The 17,376-nt window shown below is 55.8% G+C and overlaps 2 protein-coding genes across 6 annotated transcripts; one reads left to right on the top strand and one right to left on the bottom strand.

Annotated features, from left to right (window-relative positions):
• Window positions 1–841: 841 nt before the first annotated feature.
• On the bottom strand, window positions 842–9,963 carry LOC122731394 (lysosomal membrane ascorbate-dependent ferrireductase CYB561A3). 4 transcript variants are annotated; one of them, XM_043971468.1, is made up of 8 exons: window positions 9,682–9,811; window positions 8,311–9,066; window positions 5,035–5,164; window positions 4,721–4,911; window positions 3,579–3,787; window positions 2,974–3,128; window positions 2,590–2,746; window positions 842–2,201 (listed from the first exon to the last, which is right to left on the bottom strand). In XM_043971468.1, exons 4-8 carry the CDS (start codon window positions 4,902–4,904, stop codon window positions 2,178–2,180), a joined length of 729 nt encoding a protein of 242 aa, XP_043827403.1. In that variant the 5' UTR covers window positions 4,905–4,911; window positions 5,035–5,164; window positions 8,311–9,066; window positions 9,682–9,811; the 3' UTR covers window positions 842–2,177. The 4 variants fall into 4 exon arrangements, with proteins under 4 accessions (XP_043827403.1, XP_043827404.1, XP_043827402.1 ...); XM_043971469.1 differs by lacking the exon at window positions 8,311–9,066 and having other exon boundaries at window positions 9,682–9,817; XM_043971467.1 differs by lacking the exons at window positions 5,035–5,164; window positions 8,311–9,066 and having other exon boundaries at window positions 9,682–9,963.
• Window positions 9,964–9,974: 11 nt separating this feature from the next.
• On the top strand, window positions 9,975–16,662 carry TMEM138 (transmembrane protein 138). Of its 2 annotated transcripts, none has more exons than XM_043971474.1 (5): window positions 9,975–10,318; window positions 10,890–11,109; window positions 11,272–11,370; window positions 15,781–15,856; window positions 16,085–16,662. In XM_043971474.1, the coding sequence occupies exons 2-5, from the start codon at window positions 10,948–10,950 to the stop codon at window positions 16,195–16,197; spliced, it is 450 nt and encodes a 149-aa protein (XP_043827409.1). In that variant the 5' UTR covers window positions 9,975–10,318; window positions 10,890–10,947; the 3' UTR covers window positions 16,198–16,662. The 2 variants fall into 2 exon arrangements, with proteins under 2 accessions (XP_043827409.1, XP_043827408.1); XM_043971473.1 differs by having other exon boundaries at window positions 11,199–11,370; window positions 16,085–16,653.
• The last annotated feature ends 714 nt before the right edge of the window (window positions 16,663–17,376 follow it).

Raw genomic sequence — 17,376 nt, 5'->3', positions numbered from 1 at the left:
TCATAATTTTGCCAGGCCCATGTAGGCGTCGGCGAGGGGTGATGACTGAGGTGCCAGCGCCATGGCAACGGCTACAAGCAGCGAGTGGAGCATCGTGTGGTTTGGGAATAACAATTAACTCTTTACACAAGCCCAGTCCTCTGATCTTCTCATCAAGGGTGACTTTGGCTAAGTCCTGGCCTGACCAGGAAGAGGAGGCTGCCACATCAGCTATACAGGCCCAGCGGGCAGAGACGCTGGGGTGTCTCCAGTGCCCCACAATGGTACCATTTTGTTGCTATGTGGTTGATGGACCAAACAGAGCCTGAGGGGAGCCCGGATGGGCAAAGACCAGTCTCCTCCCTCTGGTGATGGCAGCTGTGGCCCACAGAAGACGCTCACCCACAGGATGCTGTGGGGTGTGACTCGTGGTTGGGACACGTCGGCTATCACTGAATACAAAGCAGCCTTAAGGAAGGATCCGGACAGGCCGTGTCTGCAGTGGGAGGGGGCAGCGGTCCTTGGGAAGGGGCTGCTTCCCTTCTGCAGCAAAAGAGAGTGATTTGGCTCCGCGGATGATGCGCGGAGGGCCAGCCTTGCATCATGGAGATGCGGCCCAGCTCCCTAACCTGAGGCGGCTTACTTAACCTTGGGGCCCAGATGCACATTCATACAGAGGCCCATCGGGCTAAGCAAGGGTCAGGCGGCTTTCCCAAACCATCCTGGGCCCTGGGATCACAGCCCTCAGCATCACACGGGATCTCTGAGGTCATCCAGTCTCCACGCCTGGGAAGCCAGGGACCCACAGGGGAGGCAGCCCATTCTAGGCAAGGCCAGGGACTCAGACGCAGGAAATGCAGTAAAAACAACTTTAATGGTAAGAAAAGGCTAAAAGAATACAACTGATGAAGTTAAAAAGGATACCCTTGAGCTCCACAGTGACCCAGGCCCCAGGTGATATTACACAAGCCCAGCTCCAACCATGATCCCTTAGGAAGTTGGTTTTCCCCTTTTCTCAAACCTAAATTTGCTGACAGCCTCAGGCCACGAAGCCTGAGGGTCTTGGATCCTTAAAAAAAACCCAGTCCCAGAGGGGTTGCCCCCAGCTCTCCCCCAGCACTTGCTGAGCCCTTCCCCCCAAAAGAGAGCCATGGCATCACTAGGACGGGCCTGTGTAAGCCAGCACTAGGGCCCCACTCGGCCTCCCTCCATCTGAGCCAGGGCCCAGAAGGAGAAGCTGAAGTGGGGAGGAGGGATGAGTGTCCTTTGCTTGAGAACAGCAAGAGAAGAGTGAGGAGCAGATGTAGCCCCTGAGTGTGGCCTGCAGGAGACCCTCTGGGAGGGCCTTGATCAGCCCAGCCGGGGCGGGGGCGGGGGGCTGGGATGGGAGTGTGGCTGCATCAGATGGGCAGGAGGGGGAGGATGAAGAGGCTGCTCTGGCCGCTGGATGGCCCTGGAGTCTCCTCTCCCACAATGCCCATGGGCCAGCCTGGACCATGGAGCCACCTGGCTTCTGCGCCATTTCCTGAGGAAGGATGCTGGGGGTAGGGAGGGTCAGGAGCCTGAACTGGCGGGCCAGGAGAAGGCCCCAGCCTCCTGTGGGGCGGGAGGAGGCCAGAAGATCCTGTGCCAAGGCAGCCCTGTCATTAGTCTCGGCCCGATGCAGGCTTCTTGGGAGGGCAGCTTAGCAGAGCAGTTGTCAGGGGCTGGAGGCAACAGGCATGTAAGCGATGGGGCGAGGCCGAGAGCCAGGTCCCAGCTGGAGCAGCAGCTGGAGGGAGCGACAGTCACACGTCCCTATTACTTTACAAAGGTGTGGGAGAGAGGACGGAGGGTAGAGGCCTCCACTCCCATGGGAGGGCTGAGGCCCATCCATCCACACTCACCCCTGCCCATCTCAGCACAGGCCCGTGGGTGGGGGGCCGTGGGGGCCGCCTCGGGCACAGGCCCAGCCCTTCCTAACTGCCAGCATCGGGCTCCTGCCAGGGGAGGATGTAGCGGACAGTCAGGAGATGGCAGCAGAGCTTGGCAGGAGGGCCTGAGAAAGGGGCCAGAGGCGCAGAAGCCCAAGAAGAGCCCATGGTTAGAGCAGGACAGGCACAGGGGGCAGAAGGAGGCTGGGACCCTGGACCCTTTCCAGGCCATTGCGGAGCCCCCAGCAGAGAAGAGCTTGGGGGAGGAGGAGCTGGCCCTCTGCCTCACTCCCCTTCATGCAGCAGGGGCTGGAAAGAAAGTGGGGGGGTTGGGTCAGTGTCACCCGCCTCAGGCCACAGAGACCGATGCTCAACACCAACAGGGCCCCCACTGGCTGCGGAGGTCCAGGCCAAGCCACCGACCTTCCCAAGAAGACACACGGGCCCAGCCCAGAATGCCAAGCCCAGGTGCTCCAGTCGTCCCCAAGAACCCAGGTGCCCCGCCCCACCAGTCACTGAGATGGCGAGGTAGACCCCGCCCTAGGTGAGAAGAGGCCCAGCTCAGGAATCTGCAGTCCCTGCCCAGGGGCACCAGGCTGGTACCCAGGCTCAGTCTCGGTGGGCCACTTTCTCTCAGGGCCCTGTCACCCCCGGCCTCACTGCTCTCCCCTCCCCCTCCAGCCGAGTGCCCCCGTACCTGTCTGTCGCTCAGGATGCCCGGTTCAGGTCGTTTCCACGAGGAGACAAGAAGGATGTAGAGGACCAGCACCACGAAGACGACCACCAGCATGCCGGTGACGTTGGCAAAGCGGGCCTCCGGGGGGAGGCTGGAGTAGGGGGCAGTCGTGTTCTTCCTGTGGGGCGGCAGTGATGGCTGTCCCTGGATGCCCCGCCCCCGTGACGGCCGCCTGCCCCCGAGGCTTCTGTAGGGGTCCTGTTCCCACTATGGTGGTTGCCCAGCCGGCCTCCTCCGGACGGGGGATGCTCTTCTCTGCCCAATCAGGAGGCCCCCAGCCCTCCCGGCGCAGACACACGCGCCGCCCCCCTTCCCAGAACAGCCAGGGCTGAACCAGAGACTCACAGACTGAAGAAGAGCTTCTCGTTGATTCCTGAGAGGACGGAGGCCATGGACAGGGACAGGATGGCTGCCCCAAAGAAGACATGGATGGGCTTGAGGAGGCTGCGGAGCCACGGGGAGGCCCAGGGCAGCAGGAAGATGCTAAAGCCCAGGAACCACTGAGGGGACAGTCATGGATCGAGGGGAGGCATGAAACCGGCCATCGCCCCACCCCCAATTCCACCCCCCACCATCCTTCAGGCCCCGGACCCTCCATTTCACGGGAAGCCCCAGCGTGCTTCCAAGGATGCTCTACACCCAGTAACCCCGCAGCTCTGAGCATGGCCGGCCTCAGACTCAGAAGACCCGAGTTCTAGTCCTGCCTCTGACACAAACAGCTGTGACCGTGACCAAGGCTCTCCCCTCCTGGCCACTCCTGCCCCCTCTGGCTCTCCCAGGCTGAGTGTGCAACTGCATAAGTGGAGTGAGTTTCCACAGCAGGAGTTCCCGTTCCAGGGATACCCACACATTTAGACCCTCCCCCCTCTTCTGAGCGGGCATGGGCTGTGACAAGGCTCAGCAAACCCTCAGAAGTGTGCTGATGGGCCAGGCAGGGGAAGGACGCCCACCTGGCAGGCGAAAAGGGTGACGGCCGTGATCCCCAGCCAGCTGTGCAGGGAGTAGAGATTTGCAATGTGGTTGTGGCTGTGAAACTTGAAGACTGCGACCATGCCCAGCACCGCCAGGACGAAGGCCACCAGGTGCAGCACCGCGTGGAGCAGCTTCCATGGCAACTTGGGCCCCACCCAGGACTGGGGCATTCGGTACACTAACGAGGCTGCAGGGAGACCGGGAACCAGGGCCCATGCCTCAGCTCAGAGCCTTCCAGCAGCCCCAAGGGGCACGAGGGGGCAGAGAGGTCCCCCTTCTCGCCACTGGCCACAGGGCAGAGGTCAGAAAGAGGGAGGAATGGTGGCCCCTTAAGTCAACTTTAGGGCTGCAAAGGACCATCCAGTCCAGCCCCCTCATTTTACAAAAAAGGAAACTGAGGCTTAGAGTGGGGAAGTTCCTCCCACAGGTAGTGGGCCCGGCTAAGATAAGACTGGAACTGGGGTCTCTGACCCCAGGGGCTTCGGTATTTTCAAAGTCAGTCTGAGCACCTGCCCCACCTTCAGAAAAGAGCCAAGAGCAGGCCCAGGCCAGCCCTGGGGGCCCACAACGGTGGTTCTGGCCTCTGCCCACTGCCGGGAACCTCACTCAGTCCAGGCTCTCTTCCCCTAAGAGCCCCATGGTTACAGAGCCCCTCACTTGGGCTTTCTTCTCCTGGTCAGACCCTGGGGACCAACGTGAGGAGCTCCCGGCCTGGGCCCAGCCGCTCAAGGACAGCCTTACTGAGCTGCTCTCATTACCCTGAGAAGTCATGACTGATCTCCCCAAAGAAGAGCAGCTCCCATCTCGAGAGCCCCCCCGCCCCCAGCTCAGGGCCCCGGAGATTACAAAGGGTTCTCTTTGCAATAATCCAGGGAAGGAAGGAAGCGGTCTTGGACCGTCATGCCCATGGACAGATGGGGAAACCCATGCCCGGGATTTGCCCAAGGCAATGCAGGAAGCTGCAGGGTCAGGATGTGACTCAATTCCCAGCTCCCAGCACTGCCCCCCCATTAGAGAGGGAGGCAAAATGACCCCAGGCCTGGAAAGCCTTGGGGAGGCCACAAGGGAGCCCATGCCTCCCCCTCTGCTCTCCCAGGAGGCCCATCCACTCCCTACTCACCGGCCCCGTACAGCACCACCATGCCAGCCACCATCAGGACTGGGTGCCAGTTGAACATGAGGCTAGTGCCATCCCAGCCAAAGCCGCCACGCCAGTGATGTACCCAGTAGACTGTGAAGAGCACACAGAGGGAGCCCAGGGTTCCCAGGACCAGGGAGAAGAGGTAAAACTGTCCCACGGCCATCTCGCTCCTGGGGAGGGACAAAGCAGTTCACCCACCCCTCTCATGGGCTCCCTGAGTGGCAGCCCTGGGGCCGCCCTGCCAAGAGAAGCCAACACCTCCTTCACCCTGGTCCCTCCTGTTCTGGCCTTACCTGCATAGACTCAGCCCGAGTTCCCTGCCTGGGTGTTCTGGGAGCCAGGTGAGTCAGAGATCTAGCTGCGAGAGTGGGGTGGAGCCCTGCTCTGGCATCTAACAGCTCCTTGGAAGGCCCCAGGCTGGAGCTGTGAGGAGAGAGGGGCCGGGCAGGGGGCCCATCGAGACAGCCTTGTGAGGGGGCAGCCTTGGGCATATACCACTAACATGCCATGTGACAGCCCCATATCTGCTGCCCCCGCTTCTGCTTTTTCAGACCCAAGGGAAACTCCGGAGGAAGAGAAAGAAGCAGCCGGTCATGGTCAGGGGACCATGGAGCCTATTTTGAGATTTCCCCCACAAGGGCTGCTCCGAAAGGGAAAATTAGCAAGAGGCCCTCAGGTCATCATGGGACACGGTGCCCACACCTCTCTGGGGCCTCTGCCATGGGCCGCCATTAGGAAAAAAGCCAGCCTTGGGGGTGGGGGCTGGGGTCGGCCTGGCCTGAGAGGCCCAGGCCTAGTCTGCCCCTTCTACTGGGCGGTCACGCCCATCCCACCTCACTACCTACACGACTCTGGGCGTTTCTCTCCTGTGGGTGTCTGCTCCCTCAGCTGTAAAAAGAGGGTCAGAGCTTTTAGAGGTCCCACCCTCTGATTTGGTGAGTGTGTCACCAGGGCATAGTGGGCTCTGCCCTTGACACTCAGCCCCACGAAGAGCCTGGGGGCTCAGCCGAGAAAGGGGAGATGCACTTCAGGGGACAAGAGGGTGAGAAGCAGCTCAGCCTGCACCCACCAACACCCCTCATGCATTTAACAAGCACTCTGGGCGCCAGGCATCGCCTTGGCCAATGAGGATCCCCAAATGAACCAGGCTGCCCTGACCTCGAGGGGCTCACATGCTAAAGCACAGAAACAACACAAACATCAATCCAAGGGAGACACAGAGTCCCTTATGGATAGCTGGGAATGCACAAGCAACTCAAAGCGGGTAAGAAATAGGAAGGAGACGGTTATTAAGCATCTACCATGTGCCAGGCCCTGTGCTAAGTGCTTTCCAGGCATCATCTCATTAGACACTAGTATGATCCCCATGTTACAAATAAGGAAACTGAGGCAGACAGTGACTTGCCCAGGGTCACACAGCTTAGTGTCTGAGGCTGGATTTGAACTCAGCTCTTCCTGACTTGAGGCCCAGTGCCCTGTGGTGCCCCCTAGAGAGCAGAGGTAGGGGAATGGATTGCTCAAAAGCATATGGGGTATGGCCAGTAGGCCAGAGGGGTGGGCTGCAGTCAGATGGTGAAAGGTTTTCAAGGCCAGACTGCGTATTATCCCAAAGGCAGAAGGGGCCCTAGGAGGGGATGGAGGGAGTCTGACCCAGGCACTGCAGGGTGGACTGGCCAGGGAAGCCAACGAGGAGGCCTTGGCTTCAAACCCAGCCTTCAGCAGGGCATCCAATCTTGAAGCCCGAGGTCACCAGGCTTGCTGAGGCTCCCAAGGAAGAAGCTCCCCAGGACTCTCCTATGAGCCCACAGCTTGGACAGGAAGCCACGGAGCTGGGCACCGAGCCAGCAAGCCCAGGGTAGGGTCCGGAGGTCAGTTAAAGGGTGAAAAACAGACCAAAATCTCCATGAGGCTGGCACAAGCAGATCACGCCACAGGCCTCCTGGCAGTGCTATGTGGGTCTGACCCCGACCCCAGCTCTTCACCAAACAGGTTGAGGTACAGCCAGGGGTCACTTGCCTCAGCCAAGGGAGAGTTAGAATGGGCCTCCTGCCATCTGCTCAGCCTTGCTTTTCTCCTCCCGCAACAGGAGCCTCTGGGTGTGACCTGGAGACACCGAGCCCCGTGCCCCAGTCTGTGTGGCAGCCAGGATGAAGTTGCCTGACCCATGGATGGCACCAGCTGGCTCAGGACCGTTCAAGTCGGTAGGGAGCCTCTAGACCCCAGCACATCCCGTCAGCCCTGGGCCTTGGGACCCACTCTGGACTCTGACCCTCATCCCAGCCAGGCAAAAATCTGCCAGAAACCTGGGCCTTGCCAGGAGTCTCACTCTACCGGCTGCCTGCCCCGTAGGGCCCTGAGCATTCTCCACGGCTCACCAGATCCGCCAGGGCCACCTTCACGCAAGGCTGCTTCACGTCTCTAGCTTAAGGTGTGCAGGAACAAGTCCGTGTATGGCCCTGTGGTTCCATGGACACTCAGGGGGCTTCTCAGCCAGGCTCCCCTCCCCCCATGGGTGTGGTGCCCTCTTTGAGGGCAGGGCCTAGCACCCATAATCCACATAACCATCTCTCTGGCCACGGAGTGTTTATGCCCCTCCCCCACCTTGTTTTCCTAGTCTTGCCTGTCACTCTACTGCCTTGGGGCTTCCCAGACCAAACCACCCTCTTCACTTCCTTCCCTAGTTTAGAATGTAAGCCTGGGGAGGGCAGGGACTGAATCACTTATGTATTTCTGTCTCCAGGGCCTAGCACACAGTAGACACTTAGCCCTAGAAGGATCGAGCCTGTCAATTACGTCAACTGACCCAAGAATTGTAAATAATTTTAAAATGTTTTATAATCTTGCTGCAACTTACTTTTTCCTATGGGTGAAACGATACTTTAAGTACAAATAATTACAAGGAAATACATTAATTTACTTTGAAATAACAATTTTCATCTTGTTCCTTCTCCAAAGTTCGAATGCCTTGTGCCAATTGATGCAGCTTAAATTCCAGTCCTATCAATAAGAGTTTTTTTATTCATTCATCCTCAAGTGTCGCCCTCAAATCTGCCTGGTGGAGATGAGGACTCACACACAGAAATGTCAAGAAAAGACGGGGTCCTGTAGCCTGACTGACAGCAAACACAGGGAGCATGGAGCAGAGCTGGGTTGGTGGCAAAGCGGGAGTGGCAAATCTCTAGCCCAAAGCTTCTTAAACTGTGGGTCGAAGAACTGAATGAGGTTGAGAAAAATCTGGCAATGGTAAAAGGTCACACCAAGCTATTGCATATACCTATCTACCCATGGCCAAGTCAAGGCACAAAGGGATCTCGAGTGGAAAAAGCTGAAGAAGCCCTGATCTAGTGACATGGCCAAGTCAAGGCACAAAGGGATCTCGAGTGGAAAAAGCTGAAGAAGCCCTGATCTAGTGCCTGGCCTGGGTCCTCAGTGGAAGATCTGAAGAAAGCTATGGATGAGAACTGTGAGAGCAGAAAAAGAGCAAAGCATCTGGAATCAGCATGGCTGGGAGGTGACTCGCCCAAGATCACCTTATAAGCCTCTGGACAGGCCACTGGTGAGATGCTCACCTCTCATTTGGCTTCAGAACTGAGAACTGTACCCTTGACCTGCAGAAGGGGCATGCTGGAGCTAGGACACCAGATCCCTGGATGGAAATGGTCGGGAGAGCAAAACCAATACTGGGTCCAGACATCTGGTGGGGCTTCTTAAAAGTTAAAATAGAAGGGGCAGCTAGGTGGCGCAGTGGATACAGCACCGGCCCTGGATTCAGGAGGACTTGAGTTCAAATCCAGCCTCAGACACTTGACATTTACTAGCTGTGTGACCCTGGGCAAGTCACTTAACCCTCATTGCCCTACCAAAAAAAAAAAGTTAAAATAGAGTTCACAAGACATTCAGACTTGTAGCAAGAAGCTAAGCCGGGGTCACTGCTGAAGGAGTAAGGGTGATAGTAGCCTTTCCCCTTGGCTTGCAAACGTTAGCTGAGTGTGTGAACTTCACTTCCATGCTGACAGAAGTCTAGACTCTAGAGCACATAGTTTTTAAAAAGGCAAAGTCGCAGAGAACCAGCCCGGATCCCCCAAGCCTTGCTCGGCTGGTAGACAGGTAGGAGGCTTGCAGGACGGTGGTCACTGGTATGAGAGTCCCCACACATTCGGCCCGATCAGACTATCCCAGAGGTTCGGTTCAGTTTGAGGCACCACATTTTGGGGGACAGAGATATTCTGGAGGGTCCCGGTGTGGGGAGAGCAGGACGGAGAAGGATCAGAAGATGATGTCACACAAGGAGCAGATGGAGGCACCAGGAACGTTAAACTTGAAGACTGTGGACACATACGAGTGGCTCAAGGATCTAAGGAGGTGATCGGGGGAGGAGGACTGGGTTTGTCCTTTGCGGTCCCAAAGGCTGGAAGGAGGGGTCGTGAGGAGTGAGAGAGAGGAGGGGGCCGGCTCGGGCTCGGTGGGGGTCTGGGAGCTAAGGTCAGCTGATGGTCTCCACTCCCCGGACTCTCATTCTAACACTGGCTGAACTGGCGTCTCTGAGGGCAGAAGACGGCTCCTGCCCTCAGAGAGTTTGAAATCTAGCCGGGGGAACAAGCCGCAAACCCCCAGGCAGAAAGGGCGGGAGCCGCGAGGCGGGGCGGGCTCCGCCGCCAACGCGACCCTGCACAAGCCGCTTTATTTGGCCTTTCGGGGCCTGGATTCTGGTTGCGGAGGGGAGGGGGACAGGCCCAGCCTGCCTCTGTTTCCCCAAATGTCCCGTGGGCCCTCGGCCTTCTGAGGTTACCTCGGGTCCCGACGCCGGGGATCCGCGGACATTGCACCCGCAATCCCTTCCCACAAGCCCCCTCCCCAACCCACGACCCCACTGCACGTGACTAATAGGGACCGCCCCACGGGCTTCTGGGAAATAGAGTCCCACAGACTCAATCACTTACCCAAGACATTCTCCAAAGAGCCGGCGGAATGCCCCGCCTCTCCCCTTTATAGTAGACCACAACTTCCGGCTTCGCGCGAAACAGCCTGGGAGATGGAGTCTTGCGGGATCCCACCTACCCAGACGGCTTCTCATAGCTTCAGAAAACTTCCGGTCCGGCGCGAGGCAGCCTGGGAAATGGAGTCCTGCAAGTTTCCTCCGGATGGCCTATCATCCCTTCAGAGATTTTCCGTCCTCGCGCGAGGTAGCCTGGGAAATGGTGTCCTGTGGCTCCACTTGGCCTCCCTTCCGGTGCCCCAACTGTCGCTGGGCCCCACCCACCTTCGCATCCTTTTGCTTCCCTCGCCCTTAGTATCTTCCCACCGCACCCTCCGCGCGACAAGAACTAGGGGGAGGGGGAAAAGGCAGTCTCTAGCAGGGCGCGGAGGAAGGAAAAAGGGGCCGGTTGCTGGGCGCTTTTGTCTGAGGGGATATAAATATGGCCACCGGTTCGACCATCGAGGGGCGCGCTGGGGCTGGCGGCTAGAGCGGCCTCGCAGCCCGCGGTCACACGCACTTCCGGGATTTAAGAGCTCCCTCCGGAAGGTGAGGGGCGGGCACTTCGGAGTTTCCATAACAACGTAGGATGGCGGTACCAGGTGAGAGAGAGAGCCGTGGCTCAGCTGTGCAGGGAAGGGTGGGGAAGGGGAGACCGGACCTGGGGGCTGGCGAGGTTTGGCCGGGCGGGTCAGCCGGCGCGGTGGGTTGTTGCTCCCCGTGGCCCGGCTGGGTGACCTTGGGCCGGGCGCTGCCCCCGTCGGACCTCAGTTTCTCCTTCTGCACTGTGGCCGTTTCCGTAGCGGGTTTTTTTGGGGGCGGGGCCGTGGGAGTTAAGTGACTGGGTCACACAGCACGTAAATGTCAAGTGTCTGAGGCCGGATTTGAACTCAGGTCCTCCTGAATCCAGGGCCAGTGCTTTATCCACTGCGCCACCTAACTGCCCCGTTTCCGTAGCATTTCAAGGCTGACAAAGTTTCTCCCCACCTGGGAGGTAGGAGCTGTCCTTTGAATCTGGCTCCGATAGGGATGCCACGGCCCCCCGCACATCCCACAACAGCTTCCGGCCGATTGTTGGGGCTCCCGGCCCCGTCCTCAGTCGCGGGGTGGGATGGGGTGGGGATGGTCCTGGGGCTACCCGACCGACGCCCCCTCCCCGTCTCGGCCCCACAGGCCCTCGGTCCAGAGCGGGCAGCAGGAGTGTCGGGGGTCCCGAGGCTTGACGTGGGGGATGCGTCCCCCAGGCCGGGCCCCTCGGACGGAAGATGCTGCAGACCAGCAACTACAGCCTGGTGCTGTCCCTGCAGTGCGTGCTGCTGCTCTACGACCTCTTCGTGAACACCTTCTCGGAGCTGCTGCGCCTGGCGCCTGTGGTACAGCTGGTGCTCTTCATGTGAGTGGCCCTCGGGACAGGGCGCGGGGAGAGGAAGGGGAGGAGGGGCCAGCCACCCACCTGCCCGTCTTTTGTTTGTGCCTCTGCAGCATCCAAGACACCGCCGTCCTCTTCAACACCATCGTCATTTTCCTCATGTTCTTCAACACCTTCGTGTTCCAGGCTGGGCTGGTTAGCCTTCTCTTCCGCAAGTTCAAAGGGACCATCATCCTGACGGCCATCTACCTGTCTCTCAGCATCCCCCTCCACGTCTGGATCCTGGTGAGTAAGGGGGTAGGGCGGGGCAGGGTCTGCGAATCCTTCAGGGGCCGAGGTGGTTTCTTCTGTGTGCTCAAGTCATCTGTCTTTTTATATCCCCTGTATGTGGCCCTCTCCCAGAGGGCCTGCCAGCAGAGCCCAGGATAAAAACAAAGGGAAATGCCCATGTTCCTCCCCCTCTGCAGGGAGGGAGGAGCATTCTCATAGCCCATGGGAGCACAGACCCATTTTGGTGTTGCTGCTGCTGTCATTGTTGTCTTGGTGGTTCTCATCACTGACTTTGTCAGAGTCATTTTTTTCCTGGTTCTACTTTCTTCACTTTGCATCAGTTCTCATGTCTTCCTGTGCTTTTCTCAAGTCATCATTTCTTACAAAATGGTAAGAGTTTTCACTTACATTCGTGTGCCATAGGGTGTTCAGTCACTCCTCACTTGGGGGGTGTTTACTCTGTTTCTGGTTCTTAACTACCACAAGAAGTATGGCTGTAGGTATTTTGGTGCATATGAGGTCTTTCTTTCGATCCTTGCTCTCCTTGGATTTTGGAGTTTCTGCCAGCAGTGAATCTGTAGGTTAAAGGGTAGAAACAGTTGAGTCTCTTTCTTGGTGCTTAGATGGCTGGACCAATTCACACGTGCACCAACAGGATGTTAATACCTCTGTCTTTCTCTTACTCTCCATTGTTGATGGTTGCCTTCTCTTGTCACCTTGGCTAATTTAGCACGTGTGAAGTGAAACAGAGTTGTTCGATGTTGCTTGTGTCTCTTCTTCTTTGTGACTTGGAGCAACCTTCTGTAAGGTTTTAAGACTCCTACCTTAGAGAGAGCACAACCATTGAAGAAATGAGCCAATCCTCATGTAGTCCTGGGTGATGACCCTGGGGCTATACAAACCAAAGTCCACCGATCCCTGCTCCCAAGGGGTTTGCTGCTTCCTCTCTGGAGGTGCTAAAGGCCGTTCATTTTCCAGATGATCATTTGCAGGAATCATCTGAAGCCAGGTCACCAGAACAAGTTCTCCAACTGCCAAACCCTTGGGATGACGTTTTCTACAGCCAATGGAGTCCAGCAGTTTTCTGCTGGTCCAAGAGTGTAGTCTCTTGTCCTCCAATGTGACCATCTTGCCCAGGACAGGGCCATTTTCTGGCTTTTTCCTCACACATGTGAGATACTGCCAGATCCTGAGAATTCAAAGGAGAAAACAGAACTGTCCTCCAGCCTTCGGGGGGAGGCGGGTGGTAGTGGACATTGTACTAGGGAGGAAATGCCAGGTAAATTTTCGAGGGAGACAGCGCTAAGAGCCAGTGGAGTTGAGAAAGGCCTTGTGGAGGAGGGGAGGGAACCTGAGAGGGGCTTTGAAGGAGGGTAGACATTATAAAAGGTAGAGATTGGGGCAGCTAGGTGGCACAGTAGATAAAACACCGGCCCTGGATTCAGGAGGATCTGAGTTCAAATCCAACCTCAGACACGACACTAGCTGTGTGACCCTGGGCAAGTCACTTAACCCTCATTGCCCTGCCAAAAAATAAAGAAATAAAATAAAATAAAAGGGAGAGATCGGGAGACAGCCAGAGAAGATCGAGAGCAAGGATGAATAAGATGGGAAAGTGAAATGGAACCCTATCACAGTGGCCTTTGTATTTTATCCTAGCGAGGTGGGAACCTTCGAGGGTTTTTGAGCAGGGGAGTGATGTCATTCTGGCAGCTGTGTGGAGGAGGAGAGACTCAAAGTAGGGAGATCCATTGGTCTCTTCCAAGAGCCAGGTGAGAGAAGATGGGCCTGGCCCTAGGTTAGAAGCTGTAGGCATGCAGAGATGGGTGCTGGAGAGTTCAGGAAAGACGTAAAGGGAGCAATCCAGGTGGCTGGAAGAAGTTTGGGGGAGGATGGAGTGACTTGGCCGGTCGTCTGAAGGGGAGGAGATGGATAATGAGTTTTATTTTGAATGTTGGCACAGCAGACAGTAAGCACTTGGTAGATGCTTCTCCAGCCATTGCTGTTGGGTGTGAGGTGCCTACAGGATACCTAGGGCAATTAGTAACATGGCACAGGATTCAGGAGAGACTTGGGTTGAATTTAAAGATTTAAAAGTCGTTTGCTTGAAGACAATAATGGAACCTGTAGGAGTTGGTGAGATCACCAAGGAAGGGAGAGGAGAGAGGAGAGAATAGCAGGCCCAGAACATAACTTTTATGAGGGGATTGATAATGAATAATCCCAGTTAGAAAAAGGACCCAGGAAGAGAAAGAAAAAAAGTTCTAATAAAGTTTATTTATTTATTTATTTTACCCAGAAAACAGAAGCAGTGAGGGTAAAACCAGTTTAAAGAAGGCCTGCTGAGAGTAAGAAAGGTTTTCCAGGACAGCTAGACGGCTCAGTAGATAAAGCTCTGGAGTGTGAAGTGTCAAGAGGACCTGAGTTCAAATCCATCCTCAAACACTTACTAGCTGTGTGACCCAGGGCAAGTCACTTAACCCAAATTGCCTCCCCCCCAAAAAAAAGAAAAAGGGAAAAAAAGTTTTCTCAAGAGAAATCCAGGGTGAAAATGAAAGGCAACACAGAAGGAAATGTTTGTCACCGTCATAGAGATCGAATACAGGGTCCACAATAAGGAGGGATTTCTTATAGGGAACTCCTCCTGATGCTCTTGTTTATTATGGACGACACCATATTGGCCACATGAAGCCTCAGAACATGGCAGGGCCTCCTCGAAGAGATTAATAATCACTCAAGAGTTTGCTATAACCATTCACACAGGAAAAACTAAGCAGATGAAGACTACCTATTGTGATATGCGGTCAAATGGACCATCTATACAGTGCATCCATCATTATACACATATACACATGAATGTATGTATATATAAATAGTGCAGACAATGATTGTGTCCAGAATTGAATAGGAGGACCTCTAGAAAATAGCAAAGCTTTCTTAAGGACTCCAGTTGTCTCCTGGAAACAAAGGCCCATCTGCTTATTTTTTCTTTTTTTAAAAAAAGTATTATGTTTAGTGATATTTTATTTTTACATCAGCTTTATTTCATATGAAATCACCACCCCATTGGTCTCTCCCTTTGAACAGAGGTTAAAAAAGCAAGAGGAAAAGAACAGATCTGCCAAGCTTGACCACACAGTATCAGCCCTGCTGAATGGACAGTGCCCGTGATGCATGGAGTCTTGAGAGGAGCCCACTGTGCTTGGAGCAGGGGTCTTGTAGGGCTGGAATTTCTCATAGGACGTTCAGTTGTGCATCTCTCAGAGGCCCGTAATGAGGTGGCACAGGAGGTAGAGGATGGGTTTCCTTAGAGGCCTGAGAGAAAGGACGACCCAGCTAGTTACAAGTCTGAGGCAGTATTCCAACACGACTTCATTAATTCCAGGTCCAGCTCTCCATGTTCTGTTCTGGGCTGCTGCATCACTGGGTAGCTCCCTGTGCCCAACGGAGGCGCCCAGCACACTGGGTAGAACTCCACCTGGCCAGGAGTGGCACAGGGTGGGCAGGCATAGTGGGAACATCTACATCTGGGAATTGGCATGTTGAGCTTTCTGGGAGAATGACCACCCTGACATCCAGCAGCTCCCTCCCCCTGGATGACCTCCCTTTGAATTATCCAGGACGATGACCACCTGCATGTGCCCTTCAAGAGGGAGGCTTAGGGGAAGGCCTGCATTCCAAAGACTCCAGTCCTCCCGTTCCCCCCACTTGGTTCCTCACAATGACCAGGCCGTCTGTTCCTAACCCATTCCCCTAGTTTAGGTCACGGAGGTTCGTCCCAGCCCCCTTCACTGAGTGGGAGAGGAGCAGAGCTCTTAAGAAGGAAGCCAGCTAGTGTGGGTGAGATGGTGCCAAGCTTGTGCTGCCTGCCTGCCTAGCTGGGAGATAAGAGGATTTTCTGGGATCTTCATGCTGAAGGCAAAATAGGTTCTGCTTTTTGTAGAGCTGCTGAGCCGAGCTGTTTGGTTCTGAGTACCCCTGAATCCTTGGCCGCCCGGAGCAGAGACTGTGAGGAGAGGAGAAACTGGGCTGACCCTCCACAGGGGAGTCCCAGAAGAGGGGGCTCAGCACTGGGCTTCCTAGTCGCAGAGAAGCAGTGAAGTGCTTGACAAAGCACTGCCCGAGTCAGGGCTGTGCGCCCCTGTCCTTTCCCAGTACAAAGGGAGCTTGGTTAGTCCATTAAGGAAGTATCCTCAGGAGCAGCCAGGAGAGGAGGGGAGTTATGAACGACTGGGCTCTGCCCGTGGGTTAGCTACACCAAGTCTGGCCTCTGCTGGGTACACCCCGGGAGGCCAGAATGGAGCAGTCAAAGCCCCTTTGCCAGTCGGTGGGAGGCCTAGGCCCGAGATGGGAAGGAGACGGGTGGTGCTGACACAAGGGACTCGGCTGATGGCTGCCTTTTCCTTGATTGCTTCTCTCCCATAGAACCTGCGCTGGAAAAGCTCCAAGCGTTTTATCTGGACAGATGGTCTTCAGGCGCTGTTTGTGTTTCAGAGACTCGGTAAGGACCCTGGAAGCCAGAAAGGACTGATCCTTTCCCCTTTCCCATTGAGGCCCCACTCTAGACCCAGTGTGGGGCATCATATGGCCAGTGGCAGAGGCCCTAGGCTGCACAGCTGCTGGGCCTGGCTGCCCCATCACACCTGCAGGCCCTTGCTGGGTCTCCCCAAAGGAACAGTCTGGAGGGGGAGGACCACCTTTCAAGGCCCTTTCCCCCTATCACCCTCAGCTGCTGTTCTCTACTGCTACTTCTACAAAAGGACAGCCATCCGCCTGGGTGATCCGCGATTCTACCAGGATTCTCTGTGGCTGCGCAAGGAATTCGCCCAAGTCCGAAGCTGACCTCTCCTTATGAGATCCATGCGGCTGCCTCCCCCGGTCAATTGCTAGAACCCTAGCCTGGGACCCACGTTGAGGGCCTTGTAGGTGGAGTCAGAATTCAGAGACTAGCACTCACTAGCCATTCCTCACCTATCCCCTAATCGATGTCCTTCCTCTGTACAACTTCCCTTGGAGCCTCCCAGCCCATCCACTCCCTTCCTGCAATGAAAGAGCTCACCCAACTTCTGGCCCCCACAGAGAGAATAACTGAGAATAACGTTGGCACACCCTCCCCAAGCACACTTGGAGACTTGGGACTTGGAGGTTTTATGCCCCAGAGCCCTTTTGTATGTGGTTTGTTGTTTTTTTTAAATAGGAATTAAATGCATCCCTTTTGCCATAAATTTCTTAGATTTGTTTAACTGTTTCTGTTAGCGGTGGTATCTAATTTCCTTCCCTTGGGAGCCGGTTCCTCAGTTTCCCCAAGTTGAAAATGAGTTTGGATTCAGTGACCATTAAGTCTCCATCTCTCCATTTCTGTTCCTAGAATACTGGTTTCTGCAGGGTGCACCAAGCAGATCCGGGCCTTTCCCTTTTAGTGACTATATGAAGGCTTTATTACATTCTTGCAAGAATGGACGCGTCCTATAAAAGAGTGGTGCCCTTTGCCACGGCAAACTTCTCTTTTTATCCCTAAATCTAACACAAAGCTCCTCCCCTCTTCATCACATTTTGAGGACCAAGAGATGCATTCTTCCCCAAATATCTCTACCTATTTCCCTCCAAAGCCCCCCCCCCATAATCGAATGTGCGTGAAAATGAGCCCTCCCCCCCCCCCAAGGGTGTGTGAGCCAATTTGTTCCCGCATCCCAAATCCACCAGACTACAGACTTCGGGGCTTCCTGAGGTGAACCCCCTGGTCGTCAGACTCGGGCGCCTGAGTCTGGGTGACATTAACGCATCTTTGTCTCTGTTGGAGACATTGTTTCAATTTCTCCCACCCATGAAGCGTTAGGCGGTCAGCCTGGGGCTCCGGGACCGCGGGGGGCCCGGGAGGGGACCTGGACGAGGCCCAGCATTGCTGAGGTGGATGACCGGCTCGTGGGAGGACAAGGAGCCAAGCCAGCTCGCACTGCCCGTTTTGTGTGCGCTTAGACGGAAACGTCTTCTCTCCCCAGGGCCCCCTCCCGATGCCACCCG

This window comes from Dromiciops gliroides, chromosome 6 (genome assembly GCF_019393635.1).
Source record: "Dromiciops gliroides isolate mDroGli1 chromosome 6, mDroGli1.pri, whole genome shotgun sequence".
NCBI classification, from domain to species: domain Eukaryota; kingdom Metazoa; phylum Chordata; class Mammalia; order Microbiotheria; family Microbiotheriidae; genus Dromiciops; species Dromiciops gliroides.
Note: the sequence above shows the minus strand (reverse complement) of the source record. Positions and strands in the feature narration are given on the sequence as shown.